The 15,959-nt window shown below is 39.8% G+C and overlaps 1 protein-coding gene across 3 annotated transcripts in view; it reads right to left on the bottom strand.

The window, feature by feature from the left end:
• Corin (corin, serine peptidase) overlaps window positions 1–15,959 on the bottom strand; it is a 192,418-nt gene that overhangs the window by 125,586 nt on the left and 50,873 nt on the right. For all 3 annotated transcript variants that reach the window (XM_034508909.2, XM_034508910.2, XM_076938624.1), the window contains exon 4: window positions 1,356–1,563. In XM_034508909.2, coding sequence (XP_034364800.1) covers window positions 1,356–1,563 — 208 coding nt within the window. The remainder of the gene's footprint in view (window positions 1–1,355; window positions 1,564–15,959) is intronic.

Raw genomic sequence — 15,959 nt, forward strand, 5'->3', positions numbered from 1 at the left:
GACACCCAGACTTTCAGCCTTCAGAACTATGGGGGAAGATATTTCTGTTGTTTGAGCCACCCAGCAGGTGGCAGTTTGTTAAAGCAACCCAAGAAAAAGAATACAACCACCAACTGTGTTGCCACAGTCTGGGAAAATAAAGCATCTCTTGGTGGCCATCTTCAATTGTTTCTGTAGTTCAGAGCTCTCCATGTGCGAGGCAAGTAGTGTGGCACTGACTGTCAACCACAGCCCACACAGGCAACTCATGTTTTAACCCGTGGGAAAGACCAGTTCCACCTTCTTTCTGTGTGTACCATGAAGTCACCCCCTGTAACTGACTCCTTGATAATTCAAGTTTTATCGATGTCTGCACGGCTCAGCCTCTACTGCTACTGTTCCACCTCCATGGAAAGGCAGGGCCGCATCTTGCAACCAAAGTAACAGGTGTTTCCTGATGCTTAGGATAGTTCATAAACTGCTGAAATTATCACAAACAACATGGAATGGAGTCGTACCTGAATTACCATTCTGGAAAGTTCCTAACGTCTCGATCCAGAAAATAATTCGTGTTATCTGTGAATAGGTACTTAGCATGTGCTTTGAAACTGTCCAAATATACACAGTGCTTCAAATAACCATGACGTGGTTTGGGTTGATCAACTGTTATGGAAAATTATTTCTATCTTATTGAATAGTTTCTATTGGTCCCTCCACATCTACTCTCCAGCCCAGCACTAGATCCCCATGCTGATGAGAAGAAACATCCAGAATGCCACTCATAATTGATTTAAATAAGATTTTTGGACGTCTTAGGTGATGATATTTAATGAGATTATGGATTTTATCCATTGTGCTGGATGTTTCTGTGCCCTGATGGAGAGTAACTTTACTGCTGGAAAGGATGATTGGAGAAGGAGTTGAGGTAAGCATCTCTCTCCCTCACTCTTAGCTGCAAGTATCCAATTGCTTTGAGCCTTTTCGTCTCTTCAAGCCTTTGGTAGTAACTATATCTTCTCATTATGAGACCTTGGTGCTTCTTATTACTTAATTGTACCCCCCAATACCTCCATACAAGGCCTCACTAACAAACATTTCAGGACCTTTCTCCCTATCAGACCCTCACTGAAACAGCCATCGAGTGTCCCCTGACAGCATCAACTAAAATATGGATAATTTCTTTCCATAAAAAAAAAAAAAAAAAATCTGGATTTTCTAAATACGGAGACTTGCCATTAACTATGACAGATGTGGGTCCCCTCTCCCCCACAAAAGCAATAAAAAGAAACGTTAGTAACAGGATAGTTTGTTCCTCTAGAACACTTGTCTCTAGAATAACTGGGCTCTTATCACTGAATGATATGGCTCCAAAATACCTGTCATCGCCATCAATAATGCACTCAGGGAAGGCGAGGCTACAGCCGAAGAGCAGGATGTGTTGATAGCAACTGAGGCGATGGAGGTACGTGAAGAACTTGAGGAACTTCTCCGTGTCCATGTTTTTGACAATTGGCAAGAGAGGCGCCAGCGTGCTGTTGTAGGGCAGAATTTGACACTGGCTGTGAGTGATGTTCATGCAGGTGCCTGGGAAGTGGAGACACTCACAGTTAGAAGTTGAATAAGAAATCTGTGTCTATATGCTTACATGATATGGCGGGTTAAGGAATTCATTATACAAAGTATGTCCTGTACTACAGTACAACTATCACACAGACAATTATGCATATGAGTACATGTGAGGACAACAATGAAATAGGCTTATTTATGAATATCTGTGAGTATTTATTTATTATTTATGAAGGGAGAACAGGTGTTTCCTAAGAAAATGTAGAAAATTCTCTCATAGGGAGCTGCTGTGGGTCCCTTACCGGGAAAGGATATTTTGCATCATGGTGTTTTAATACCCATATTCTTTGACATTGCAACGCCACTTAAAGGAACTTATCATAAGAAAATAATCCTGGTTATGGATGTAGATCTGTATACATGGAGCACACATAGCTTACTACTTTTCAAAGATAGAAACCCAAGCCTTCAACCACGGAGATTGATTTAAACCTGACTATAGACAATAGAATACTTAATTCTAGGCTATGGGAAATGCTTTGGAAGATTATTTAATCATATGGAATGGTGGTCATAAGCTAATAAATAAGAACAGCACTTTTTGAAAGCAATCAGTCTACCGACTATATACAACGATACACGAAACTGCAATCTAGCCTATAGCACACTTCTCGGGACCTCTGACCTGGCTTTCTTTCATGGTCAATCCTGATAGGTGCTGTCTCATCTATGACCCACACAATTCTGCCACCCCAAGAACTTGTCTGCTTACTCTAACGTAAATCAAAATGTTGACATGGGTTCACGTAGTGGAATTTTGAGAGACTTTTCTTTTTCATCTTATCCTATACTCTTGTCATGGTTTAAGAACCATTTAGTTCTTTAAACTAATTTAAAGTTGTTATTTATGCAAGCTAGCATTTAAAAATAAACAAAATTCACAAGCTTCAGAAATATAGTGAAACTATTAATTTTCTTTTAATGGAAGAAAAAGTAGGAAGACCATTTCAGCAAAAATGGGAACATTTCTTCCAGGTATCATATCATTTCCAGAGGAATTATGATAATATTCTCTCCATACGTAAGGTTAGCTTCATATTAACAGAATCAGTGTTGACAGACAAGCCTGCAGTTTAGTAAGGTGACCAATCTCCACCCTCCATCTGCAACAGAAGATGAATGTGCTCTCCAGCATAGCATCACCCTCTTTCAGACATGGCTCAGAGTCTACTTTGAAATCATTTTAGCTCATTCCAAATACATTTCTTATCCCACTTTTCTTCCAACTACTCTGAAAACCTCCTAGGTTCTATAGGAAGTCCTTCCCCCAAATGAACAAACTGTAATTATTTGATCAAAGATTCCTATACTTCTTCAAAAGATACCATCCTCCATTTTTAGTGGGTATTCATTGATCACGCAAATGTGCCGAGCTCAGTGGTACCAGATCAAAATGTGGTTTCCATTTTTGAAGGAAACTGGAAATAGATGTCTCTGTACACAGAACCTTAATGTAAACATGACAAAGAAGTTAAAGCCATAGCACGCTCGTGTGTCGCCTTATCATCAAAGTACAAAATGATAGTGAGGAGCTTGCAGAGAAAGGTATGTTCAAATAGATACTAGAACATAAACACACACACACACACGAGATGGGACATTCTGGACAGGTTTCATGAATATATCACTCAAGTTACTTGGGAATGAAAGTTAAAAAAAATACTTTAGTGTAAAAAAAAAAGCATTGTAGGTGGGAATGAGGAAGGTTAAATGGAGGTTAGACCAGTGTCAGGGCCCTGGGTTCTGGGGGCGTGAGTCTCGGGGGTTCCAGGCCCATGCCAACCCTAAAACCAAGATACCCTTACACTGCCCGACATTCCACTCTCTTGGTGTAGTCACACCCTCTACCTGTGCTCTTTTGGGTGGGGCTGCATTGACCTGAACGTGACTGAACAGTGCAGGTCAATGGAGTTCCACATGGATTCTGGGAGCCCCGGCAGAATAGATGCTCGTTCCTTACAGGCAATGGACACTTGTTGGGTCTCCGGGCTTTCTAGCCAGCGTTTCAACCAAAACCAACACCCCTTTCCCAGCCCTACATCATTCTATAGTAGTGATGAATTATGACAATAAATCTTTAAAATCTCAAATAATATACATAGACATAAATAACCATGTCTTATATCCCTAGACTAATTTTCCAAAGCACAATTACGTCGTAGAATTTAAGCCTAACACTATAGCACACATTTTCTCATTATGACTAAAGAAGGTACAGCATCCATACATATGCAGTTAGATAGAAAAATAATGCACAGACAAATAGGCAGACAGAAAGATTAAAAAGTAATTTACAGATGCATACAAGGCCAGTAACAGGACTGAGGCTGGGATTTAAGAACTCCACCCATTAGCACATTTCCTTAGGGTTCTGTACCTGTCAATAGCAAAGCAACCCCCCCCCCCCAGAGAACCAAAAGGGGCAGAGCTTAATGTATGTGGGACAAGAATGAAAGATTTAATGAGAAAAGTGCCCATTTTGGTGGTGAAGACATATACATTTTAGGTTGGCAGATGGCATCTGGGAGGATGCTGGCCGGTACGTTGACCATGGAGATTGCTTTATAATTACAAGGGAGGAGGGAAGACTGTAAAACTTAAGGTTGACCAAGAACACCCGACAGACCTAGCTAAGAATCCACTCATGGCCAACAAATATAGAAAGGAATTATTTTCTAAGGATATTAACTTCAACTCTTTCATATGCACACAATGGTGTCTATTGCCTATTATCCCTCCTGCCTCAACATACGGGTCAAATATTACGTCTTCCTAGAATAGTCCATTGTCCTTGAAGCACGTATTGTATGTGTACACATTTTCCCCAGAAGAAATTGATTTCCTCAGCCAGCTACATGCTGTGCGCCATGAAAAGTCACTTCTTCTCGGTGGGGATGTGGACCAGCCATTTGAAAGGGGGCCCTTTTAAGCTACTATAACATCAAGCTTGCTTTTTATAGGGTGGAGGGCAAGCAGGGGCTATTTTTCTTTCCCAACAACTTAGCAGTGAGTCTCATGGAAATCAGAGGTCAGGACTGACGCATGAGAGCACATACAAAATACCGTAGACATAATTGGCCTTGGTGTTCCTTATGGACGTCGTGATTCGATTATTGTATTTCCTATTGAGGAAGTCATATAAAGTGCAAAGCTGGGAGGAGAATCTGAAAATTGAACCTCAGAGGAGGAAAACTACTGCAGGATCCAACGTATTCCTGGGGAGATGTTGCGTCTCACTGGTGCTTCATTCTAAAATGCTGCTCCTCGTTAGCAATGGTCCAATACCGGTTGTCGGAGTAGGTACTGAGAAATAGAGGGCTTCCACTCAAGAGGACGCTAAGCTCTGAGACCACGGCCCACCTGGCAGCTTTGCTCGTGACTTGGGAGTTAGGAACATGAGCTACTCTCCCCCAAAGACCAGGGGTTCAGTTCCCAGCACCCACATGGTGGTTCCCAACCATCTGTAACTCTAGTTTTAGGGGATCCTATACTTGTGATTTCCACAGACACCAGGTATATACCTGACACACAGACATACTTGGAAGCAAAACATTTATACATATAAGGTAAAAATAAATGAATATTTAAAAGAGTAAGAAATAAATTTTTAAATGGTGATATTGATGGCCTGTCTTGTTTGGGAAGGAAATCTGAGAGTTTGTGAGAAGGAAATGAGCAGTTTCATTTCCTAGGCATTTGGCACTAGGTCTTTCGATTTTGTCAGTAGTATTCTTTATCATCTGTAGTCACAAATGGGCTCATTTTTAATTGATACGATGTTTTAAATGGTGTGTTTAATTTTGACTCATATTATTTCAGCAGTACTTTCTCTTAAATGTTTGTAAAATTAAATAAAATCTCTTTTGTAGATAAAAAAAAAAGCTGTAACAAAAACCACAGTAAATACGTAATACTATCACATGAGAGGCAAGAACTGTTGAAATTTTTAAAAAATGAAAAATCTGTTTTCTATAAAATTTTGCTATCTGCTGTTGAATATCCTATTAGGAACCATGGGTGGGGCTTCTGTTTGCCTTGATACAATTGCATATTTAATTAAAGAATGACTAGTCTGAACATCATTCCAGGAGAGGAGATTGTACCAGAGACATTAGTTTGCCTTAATTTGCCCAAACGCATCATTTTAAGCCATGGTTTTACCTCAGAGCTCTCCCCTGGGAATGGCCCTACATTTGTTTGCCCCGTCTCCAGAGCCTGTGGATCTGTGAGATCAAGAAGTAAAGCTTTTTGTACACAGTCCTGCTCAGTGTTTTGGGGAGAAAGTCATGGCAAGGTTGGCCTTCTTTCCAATCTCTTTTTTGGCTCCTCTCATAAAGTCTGTTATTAATTTGTATGCTACTTCCCATGTGGCCCTCAGCCCTTTGTGTGGTGACATTGTTGTGAACATTCTCAAGTTCGCTTCTGTCTGTGTATTTTTGTGCTCAGTATTGACTGAGCGACCGTAGCCCTCCCAGCAATGCCCTCAGCCCATTCTCACACATTATTGGTTCATTTGCTCTGCCTACAATTTGTTATCTCGGATTCACAGCTGAGGAAACAAGGTGGAGTCGTTTCCCTGAGAGTCCACACAGCTGGCAAATGGCAAGGCCGGACTGTAACACCATGTACCTCACTCCAAGCTCAAGTCCCCTTCCACCACCAGCTGCCTCTTATACCAAGCATCTTCAGCATCTTCCCACCTAATTTATATCCATTCTGAAAAGCCCCATGGACCATTGGTCTGACTTCCACAGAGGTCCCTCTCCTCAGGAGATCAATCCCTATTGTATTCTTAGTTCGTGTCAGGCCCTTTTCAAGCCACAAAGAAAATGGTAAGAAGCAAACAAAGTCCCTGCCTTTGAAAAGTTACAGTATGCTGGGAGGAGACACAAAACAAATATATACTGCCTGGCATATATACAACGAGACATATGCTCATGATCCTGATACTCAGAAGGAACCAAATAAGGAACACACCTCCCTAGAGAGAGATGCTCACCCACAGCCAGCCTATTCTTACTAAGAATGAACTGGGGACCATTATTAGTCAGAATTAAAATGGAGCCTCTCTGTTAGCCCTAACAATAAATTATGTAGTAAATTAATCCCGGATGTTAGCCACCAAGATCTTTCTCATCTCTCATGCATTAAAACCTGGCAACAGTAACCATCACAAAAGACTGTAAGGACCACAATCTTGCACAAGAGCCACTGCAAACTTACACAAAATTGTACCTGCAGGGACATCTATCTGGGCTGCAGCCATTTCTTTCATCTTGGACTGATGCTATCCTGTGTAGTTAAACACTGTAGTCCAGGATTATTTTTGCAAAGTATGCAATCCCCATTCCACTTAACCAAAGCTTCCTCTTGCCTCCACTTCTTGGAATACATATAGTTCACTATGGCAGGCATATTCCCATAGCAGGGCTTTGCTATTCACAAATGAACTTAATTAATATTTGGAGAAACTCTGATTAGTATCCGAACTGACAGTTTTGAAAGTAAATCCCTCCTTTAAGAAATATCCCAGAACTAAATATTCAAGCAGCAAAAATGTAAGCTTCAGATGCCAAAGGAATGATTTGACCCAGCTCTTTGATTGTTCTGTGGATTTATATTCACACTCAAACATTTTGTTTTCTGCCCCCTGTCTTCATTGTTTCTATTAAGATACTTAAATTGTCATCAACTTATATTATGTACTGAGGAGTCATAATCATGAGATCGTCAAAAGGGAGTAATTTCCTTCTTGACACGGGCTTAATCATAGCAGCTGGGCTGCCCCTGAAAGGGGAAAAAGCCACAGCAGAGGTCTGATTCAGAGACAGCAAACGTATCCCACAAGCATCCCATTAAAGTGCCCCTGCATCTTTTCACAATATGTCAAGTATTATATTCATTATAGTGTTAACAAATACAGATAGACCTCACCTTCATGATGGTAGGTTCTGATAAATCCATTGAAAATCACAAGTATCAGCCAGGCCTATTGGTACAGGTTGTAATCCTAGCTACCCAGGTGACGAAAGCAAGAGAAACACACATTCAAGACCCACATGGACTACAGAATAAGCTCTGGGCAAGCCTGCATGGCATACCTGTCTCAAAGTAACATGAGAGGGCTGGGGATTTGTTTAGTGGTAGAGTGTTTGTTTGACCTATGTGAGACCCTAGGAAACCCTGGCAATAACAAAAACAAAAGTTGATTCAGTCAAATGTATTTGTTATATGTAATGTAGCAGTGTGGAGCCAGCACCAGCTGCTTGCCTGTGTGACTAGGTAGCTAACTGGGAGCTGAGGCTTTGTCACTCCCCAGAATCACAGGAGAACATAGTACCACACTCTACCAGAACAGGAGAAAGTTCCCAACTCAAAAGTAGAGTTTCCACTGCATGGATGTCAAAGACATGGAAGTCAACCAACTGTAAGTTCGTTAGTGACTTATTCCCATTACTCTCCCACATCAGAGGAATGAATTCTTCACTAGAATGTCACTGGGGGTATACTTAATAATTATTCAATGAATGTAAGATGAGACTAAACTGGAAAAACTCTTGGCTTCAAAAGACTTTTTAAATTGAATGATAGCCAAGTAGCTACAGAAAGCCAGGGTATCCGAGCCACAAAGGTCTTGCTGCTGTTGTTCTCAATAACCTGTTCTCTAGATGACTTGACAGTGTGGGAGGTGGCCCCATGCTGTTCCCTTTATAAGATCTATTTCTGTCTTCAACTAGTGTCTGGACAGCACCTCTGTAGTTGAGAGGGGAGCCTCTCGTTCCTGTCTCTACAGAGCTACACCCTTTATCATTCTCTTTGGCTTTAGCAGGAGATCTCACCAGAGTAAAGGGAAGACGGGAGGCTATTTGAATCAAGTTCAAAAGAGGGAGAAATATGAAAAGATAAACACAGTACACAGAGTGCCACAGAGTGCCTGAGAGCACAAAGAACAGGTCTGAATGAAAACAGTAGGAGGCTCTGTAAATTCTTTGACTTAGGTAAACACTCACCGCTCTGGGTCTGAGAAACAGACCATTTGTGTCATCAATTACTTTTGATAAAGATGTCAAGAACCTGTAGTGCAGAAAGAATAATCTCTTCAACAGTGTTAAGAAAAATGGATCCTGACATACAGATTAAAATAGGTCCTGATCTCACACCATATTCAAAACTAATTCAAAATGGATCAAAAACTTAAAGATAAAAGGTGAAACTGTATGAAGACACAAGAATAAACTACAATGGCATAGGCCTGAGCAGTGACTTAAAAATATGTTATACAACGTGCAGAGAGCACAAGACAAGACAAACAAACATAGTCTTCTGCACAGACAAGGAAACAGTCAACATTACAAAGAGATCCCTATGAAATACGAGAGAAATATTTGCAAATCATAAATCTGATCCTTATCTGGATCAGAGTTAATGCCTTAGATACAGAAAGAACTCAACTTCACAACAAGAAAAAAAAAATCTAATTATCCAAAAAGGTCCAAGGACCTAGATGAATAATTCTCAAAAGAAAACACACTACATGAAAAGATATATACTCTCACTGGTTACCAGATAAATTTTAACTAAAACCACAATGGCATAACTTCTCTACTGGTTTGCATTTAAGAAGAAAGAAAATAGCAAGATTGTTGAGGATGTGGTCCATATTAATATAGATGTAGTGGAAAGTTTCTCAAAACACTAAAAATACAATTACTATATGATCCAGAGATTCCAATCATAGCTATATAAAATATAAGAAATCAGAATATTAAATAGATAGCTCATCAACATTATTTGTAACAGCTAAGATTTTGAATCAACCAACAATATATAAACTTATAAAATTATGTTATTTTATGTATATTACAGAATGTTGTCCATCCCTTTCAAAAGAAGAAAATCTTGGGCTGGGAATATTGCTCAGTGGTGGCATGCTTGCCTAACATGTTTGAAGTCGTAGTTGCAAACTCTGAGGAGAAACTGTCATTTGCATGGATGAGCTTGGAGAACACTGTATTAAATGAAAGAAGCCAAGCACAAAAATAAAACAATCTCATAATTTTATTTATATATGAAACTAAAAATGTCCAACTATCAAGAACAGATTTTATCGGGGCTGGGGAGATGGCTCAGAGGTTAAGGATACTGGTTCCTCTTCCAGAGGACCAGTTTCAATTCCTAGCACCCACATGGTGATTAACATGTTCGTGTAGTTACTGTTCCAAGGCATTCAACTCTCTTTTCTGGCCTTCGGTGAACTAGGAACACACACAGTGCAGAGACATGCATGCAGGTGAAACACTCATACACATAGAACAAAATAAAACATAATAATAACAATTTTAAAAAGTATTTTTAAAACCAAAGTAATATTATAGTCACCTGGGGCTGATGTAAGAAGAGGTGACAACTGGGAGACATTGGTTACAGGGCACAAAAGTTCAGTAAGACGAGAAGACTGTGTGGTAGGCCTCTTGTACAATACTATGAGTGCAGGTGCTGATATTATATTATACACGTTGAAAGTTGTTAAAAGGTTTCTCATATGTATTCTCCATGGATACATACATACATACATACATACATACATACATACATGTCAATCACAAAGAGAAACCAGATCATGTGACAAAAGCCTTTTCTCATACTTCATAGCCAGGACTTTGCATTGAAGAGGAAATGGGTTGTAAGTTCTCACCTATGGCCCAATTAGACAGAAGCCTCAGAGTCTATTCCCTGCTGTATGGCAAAGTCAACCCCCAGGTCAGAAACACATCAGCCGAGCGGAATGATGAAGGTAATCCCCTATACTTGATGACTTACACAGAAGGAACATTCTGCCAGAGTCGTTCCTGAGAGCAGTTGAGTCAAAGGATTTCGTGTCCTCAGAAAATTAATGAGAATGCTCCAGTAAGATAAGGGGAAGCAGGAAGTTTATGGGCAGCCTTGGGTACTAGATTCCGATGCTATCAACTGTATTTCGTCCCCATAAATGTTTGTTCAGATGTCCCTCCAACTTAGAATCCCTCAAACCTCAAACACGTAATCAGACTGAAGAATAACTGCTGATCTGAATCTCTAAGGCAAGGCCGTAAGGGAAGACATGTGATAAATGCATAATAGGAACCTGTAACTAGTATCTAGCATTTTTGAAATACACAGGTGTTAGTTACATTTTCATTGGTGTGGTAGGGCAGGAGGGGTGGGATGGTGTACTTATTGTTGTATCATTGTTCCAGAGTTAGACAAAACTGATAATCTGTCTGGGTCTCATGACAAGAATAATAATTGTGATTGTTCTTGATGGAGCCCCAGAATCCTGACTACTGTCTGGAAAAGATACTGCTGTCAGCTGTAGGCTCACATGTTTATGGAGGTTGATGATGCTTGTATACCTTCCACACCCCTCCCCCATCTTCTTTACTGCTTCACATGATCGGCAGGGACAAGGCCACTTGGTCACTCCCTAAACTCCAGAATAAGCAGGGGCTTTCGATTTCTTTTTCACAGAAATCTCCCTACATAATTTACTTTAAAACATTCATTAGAGTTAAAGAACACATCATGAAAGAACATACTTGCTATGTTAACAGCCATCCGCTTATCACATCAGGGCTCTGATAATGCAGATCCTGGAGGGCATTCTGCAGAGCAGATGTGTAAATGCTAACCAAAGCAAAATAAGCTGAGTCTGACTTCCCAATAAATGACTGCAGAATTCAAAGGCAACTCCAAGGAACAAAGTATAAAATTCCAGCTCCCCAACTTTGTAAGGTAATAACATTTGCATGTATACAAGATTGGCCTCCCATTTGTTATAATTTGGAGAGTAAAGCCTTGGTTCCATCATCTGAAGACACACATGTTATGCATTTTTTAAATGTACCAATATACTAATAGTTTGTTGAAAAATTCAAGAAAATTCAAAATTCCACAGAACAAGTATGGATACTGCAAGCCACAATGTATTTGGTTTTGCATCAGCTGAGTCTGGAGTGGCTGTGGGAGTTTCTCATGGACATGAAGTTTCAAAGCCTGTTTGGGACCTATTCTATAATAAGACATAGGCACCAATGGTTTTAGACAACGGTTGTTGTAACACCAGAGTGGCCCATGTAAAAAGTGCTCCCATAGGAAACCAAGCATCACAGAAATGCAGCAAATGAAGAGAAAAGCAGACAAGTCTGTGATACGGAGGGATGTAAGTTTGATGTAATTAAATATGGAAGCTTTAGAATATACCCTTAAACTAAAATATATTTTATAATTATGATTAAAACTTAATCTGGAGGAAATGAGGTGTTTTATTATAACATTAGAATTGTATAAGATAGCAATACATATATTTTTGGTGAATTCAAGTGGATCACATTTTTAATCTCTCCAACTATAAGTAATACCTTCAGGTCTCAAGGCAATTACCAGCCATGGGCTAGATGTATGAGGTTTTTATCATACTTAACTTTGCGGTCCATGGAGACAACCCAGTGCTAGTGCCCAGCAAATAACTGTAGATAAACAAACGCTCCATAGAACGTTAAACCATACGCTATGGGATCAAAATATCACATAAAACTTGGAAATGGACCTAAGCATCAGAAAAAGGTTTTTTACATCTTAGCATAATTATAAACCCATGTTCAAAATCTGTTCAGCTCAAACACCACACACAGATATGAGGTAAATGTTGCTGAGCATCAAGAGAAAGGAATAATACACGCCAACACAAAAGCACGAGGAATGGCTTGCATCAAACGTGGACAGACAGAAAGCTTTGGGTTAGGAAAATTCATCACCGTACGCATTTCAACTACAGCTATGCAGAGAGGCTTATTCTCCAAAGACATAAGTAACAGCAAACAGACTCCCACTGACGAGGCTTTCCAAATCCCTGAGACAGTCAGAAAATAGAATGATTGGGGCCAAATTCATGCACAGTATCAACTATCTTTAAGAATCACAGTAATGCACACAGTGAAGCAGGTCGCTCACCTTGGGTTGTGTTTTCACTTGGTATCTGAGCCTTTGGTTTTTAAAGGATCACTTCCTGCTTTGAGTTTGGCCAGGATTGTTTTTGCCTTGTTGATATCTATGTGCTACTGTGTGTTTTTTGTTCTAGTTGGATCAAGGACGTTGGGCTGTTCTTCCTAAAGGGGAAGTGACAATGGGTCTGGGGAGGAAACATGTGAGCAACAGACGTTTCCAGCATGACTGATCTGACTCTTATTGCCATACCAATCTGCTCTGGGAACATTACCTTTAGGGGTACCTGTTACATGGGAGATATATCAGGATTTTCTTAGGAGAAAAGGTTGAAGGAGGAGCCCAGAAATAATAATAAAGATAACATTAATGATGGTGATGATCATGATGATATTAAAAGAGTGACACCGATACTGTCCCCTCACCTCTTCCAAAGCCCAGCGCTGCTCATCACATTAGGTCTGCTGTCTCTGGGAAATCTAATACATCCCAGGGAAAGCATGAAAGATGGGGTAGGGAAGGAAGGATAGGAAGGAAGCATTTCCTTCCCTCCCCATCTCTGTTCAGGTCTTCCCCAAAAGCCTGACACCCAAGTGAGCAATTTACAACAAACATGCACCAACTACCCAGCAATTCACTTGTTCATGTGAGATGCCTGCACTGGCCATGCCGGAATCTTCTCACTGTACTTTAAGCCTGGGTAGTTTGATTTAATGTGGAGAAGGGGCCTGATCAAACTCAACAAACGGCCATGGCCATTTGGATGCAATCCTAGTACCCAGTAGAACACTCAAGGGTAGATGTTCATGCATCATGACTATAGCAACTTTGCAAGTAATCCTAAGACCTAAGGAGCCAGAAGGCCGGCTAAACACCACAGAATATTCCCCTGTGTATGAAGCACCCTTCATTAGAATGCAGACCTTAGCAGTCAGACAAAGAATTTGGGCTCTCAATGAACTGTCTAAGAGCAAAGTAGCATCTCCGTCCTACTATCTGATTGAAATTTGGGCTAATTCATTTACCAACGTGGGCGGCAGATATAAAAAAACAATACGTAAACCACAGATATTAATGAATCAACACAGAGATGCTGCAGACATTTCAGAATACTACTTATGTTTCATCTCTGTTAGAAAAATTTAGCTTTTGATCAATTGCTGGTAATCACTATTTAATGTGTTAATAACTAAGTAGGCATTTGACTATTTCATGGATGTTTTACATTTCTAACAAGTTAGGGGTTACATTTAAATATTGTTCTAATTATTTTAACTCTGTGTAATTTACTTTAAGGCCAAACTACTATTCTGGAAAGACGTTTGTTTGCCTTCTCCAGATTGTCAAAGGAGTCTTTGGCAAAAACAAAAAGCAACAAAACAAAACAAAACAAAACAAAAACATTAAGAATTCTGCCATAGAGCATCAGCATTTCAGGAAAGGTGACACAGATCACTGGATCTGGGGCTTGGTGCACCTTTTCTCAAGCTGAAAAATTGTCATTTAATATACAACACTTTTCACACAAAGGAAGTTTTATGAGCATGCATATAATTAGATTAAAAACCCCTGGATATTATAAAGAAGATATAATCAAAATTAATCAAATTTAAATTACTAAGCTATTAATTAACATCCCTACTGTCTGCTAAAATAACCTGAGTACAATGCTGGGTGCTGTAGCCTGAGACACATATTCAGGAAGCACCTACCATGATGATCTTGGCCAAGTGTGGCCATTTTTCTGTTTGGGCCATTACAAAGGCAACCTTCAGAAGCATGTTTGGTCTTCAATAGAGAAAAAAATCCAAGCATACGTCATTCCTTTCTTATAGCTATCAAATGATATAGCAATATAGCTATGTAAGCAGTGATATGATCATGTATAGAAACTCAAATAAGTACCAAAACTCCATAGTGCTGATTGTTATGTTGCTTTGCCATGTGATGTAGAAGATGCTTAAATCATTTTATAACTCTTTAAAGGAAAATATATAATTAAAAACATTTACATGGAATTCTTAGATCAGTCAGATGTACCCCAGGCCCCAGGCCCAAGAAAATGAGCAAGGCAACTTGGTACAATGATGATGAAGAGATGATGATGATGATGATGATGATGATGATGATGGTGATGGTGATGATGATGGTGATAATGATTTTGAGAACAGTTGAAGGCTTCAATATGCAATATCCATAGTGAATTAAACAACTAGGCAGAAAACTATTAGGAAACTATAGAAATAACACATTTCTACTTCCCTTATAACCCAAAGAAAATTGGAAGCATATGTCCATACCACAGCTTGTACAGTAATCCCAGCAGTATAGTTCACAGGTGCTAAAAAGGCAGGAGCAACTCAGATACCTATCCTTGGAGGGATGAACATATAATGTCACATGTCCATTTGATGGAATATTACTTAGCTCTAAAAAAAGGATGAAGTCATCATAGCTGATATGGATGCATCCTGAAGGTATGCTAAAAGGAAGAAACCTATGTTGTCTGATACACTTCCACATGTGTCCAACTTTTGAACACTGAGACACCGTGCTGTCATTGACAAAGCTCACACAGAGGAGCACACAACTGAGTTCTAAAAGCCATTCCATAATGTGCTAAGTCAGCTCTGAATTTTGAGGCACACTTGTAGCTGTTCTTGGCCAGATGCAGGCCGTGGGCCTCAGGCTTAACAGACACGTAACTTTCAAAATGAGCAAGCCCATGGAGGCATCATTGGATTGGTTTAGGCTAAGGATTGCATAAAAGGGGAGTGTGAAGCAATAGACTCAGCATTTTATAGCCAATAAATAAGATAAAATTAGGTAGTAGAAATAATTGCACAACTTTATAAATACATTAAAAACTGCTGAATTGTACATATCAGGAAGGTGGGCTTAATATGTTGCTGATGTCTTAGGAAGCAGTTACTTTCTTTATTAATTTGTTCTTTGACAATTCGACCCTTGTATAGAGTGCATTCTGACTACAGAGCTCTCTCCTCTGTCTCTTACCCACCTTCCACCCCTACACTTCCTCCCACCACACTCCCATTCTGATTACAGGTCCTTTTGGTTTGGTTTTGCTTTTTAAAAGCACTTATTTCCAGGGGTGGGAGGAATTGAGAAAGGGGATAACATTTGAAATGTAAATACAGAAAATATCCAATTTAAAAAAAAAAACACTTATTTTTCCCCCTAGGGGTTGCCTACCAGAGATCTGAGAAGAGAACAGAACATGGGAAGTTCTCAGGACACTAATCCATTTTCTGACACTTCACTAGGACACAGTCTACTTTAGTGTGAACCACAATCTATGTGATCCCCAACCGACCTCTTGTTAGCCAGTTGTCCCCTTTCCTTCAGCATGTGTT

Source organism: Arvicanthis niloticus, chromosome 7, assembly GCF_011762505.2.
Source record: "Arvicanthis niloticus isolate mArvNil1 chromosome 7, mArvNil1.pat.X, whole genome shotgun sequence".
NCBI lineage: Eukaryota > Metazoa > Chordata > Mammalia > Rodentia > Muridae > Arvicanthis > Arvicanthis niloticus.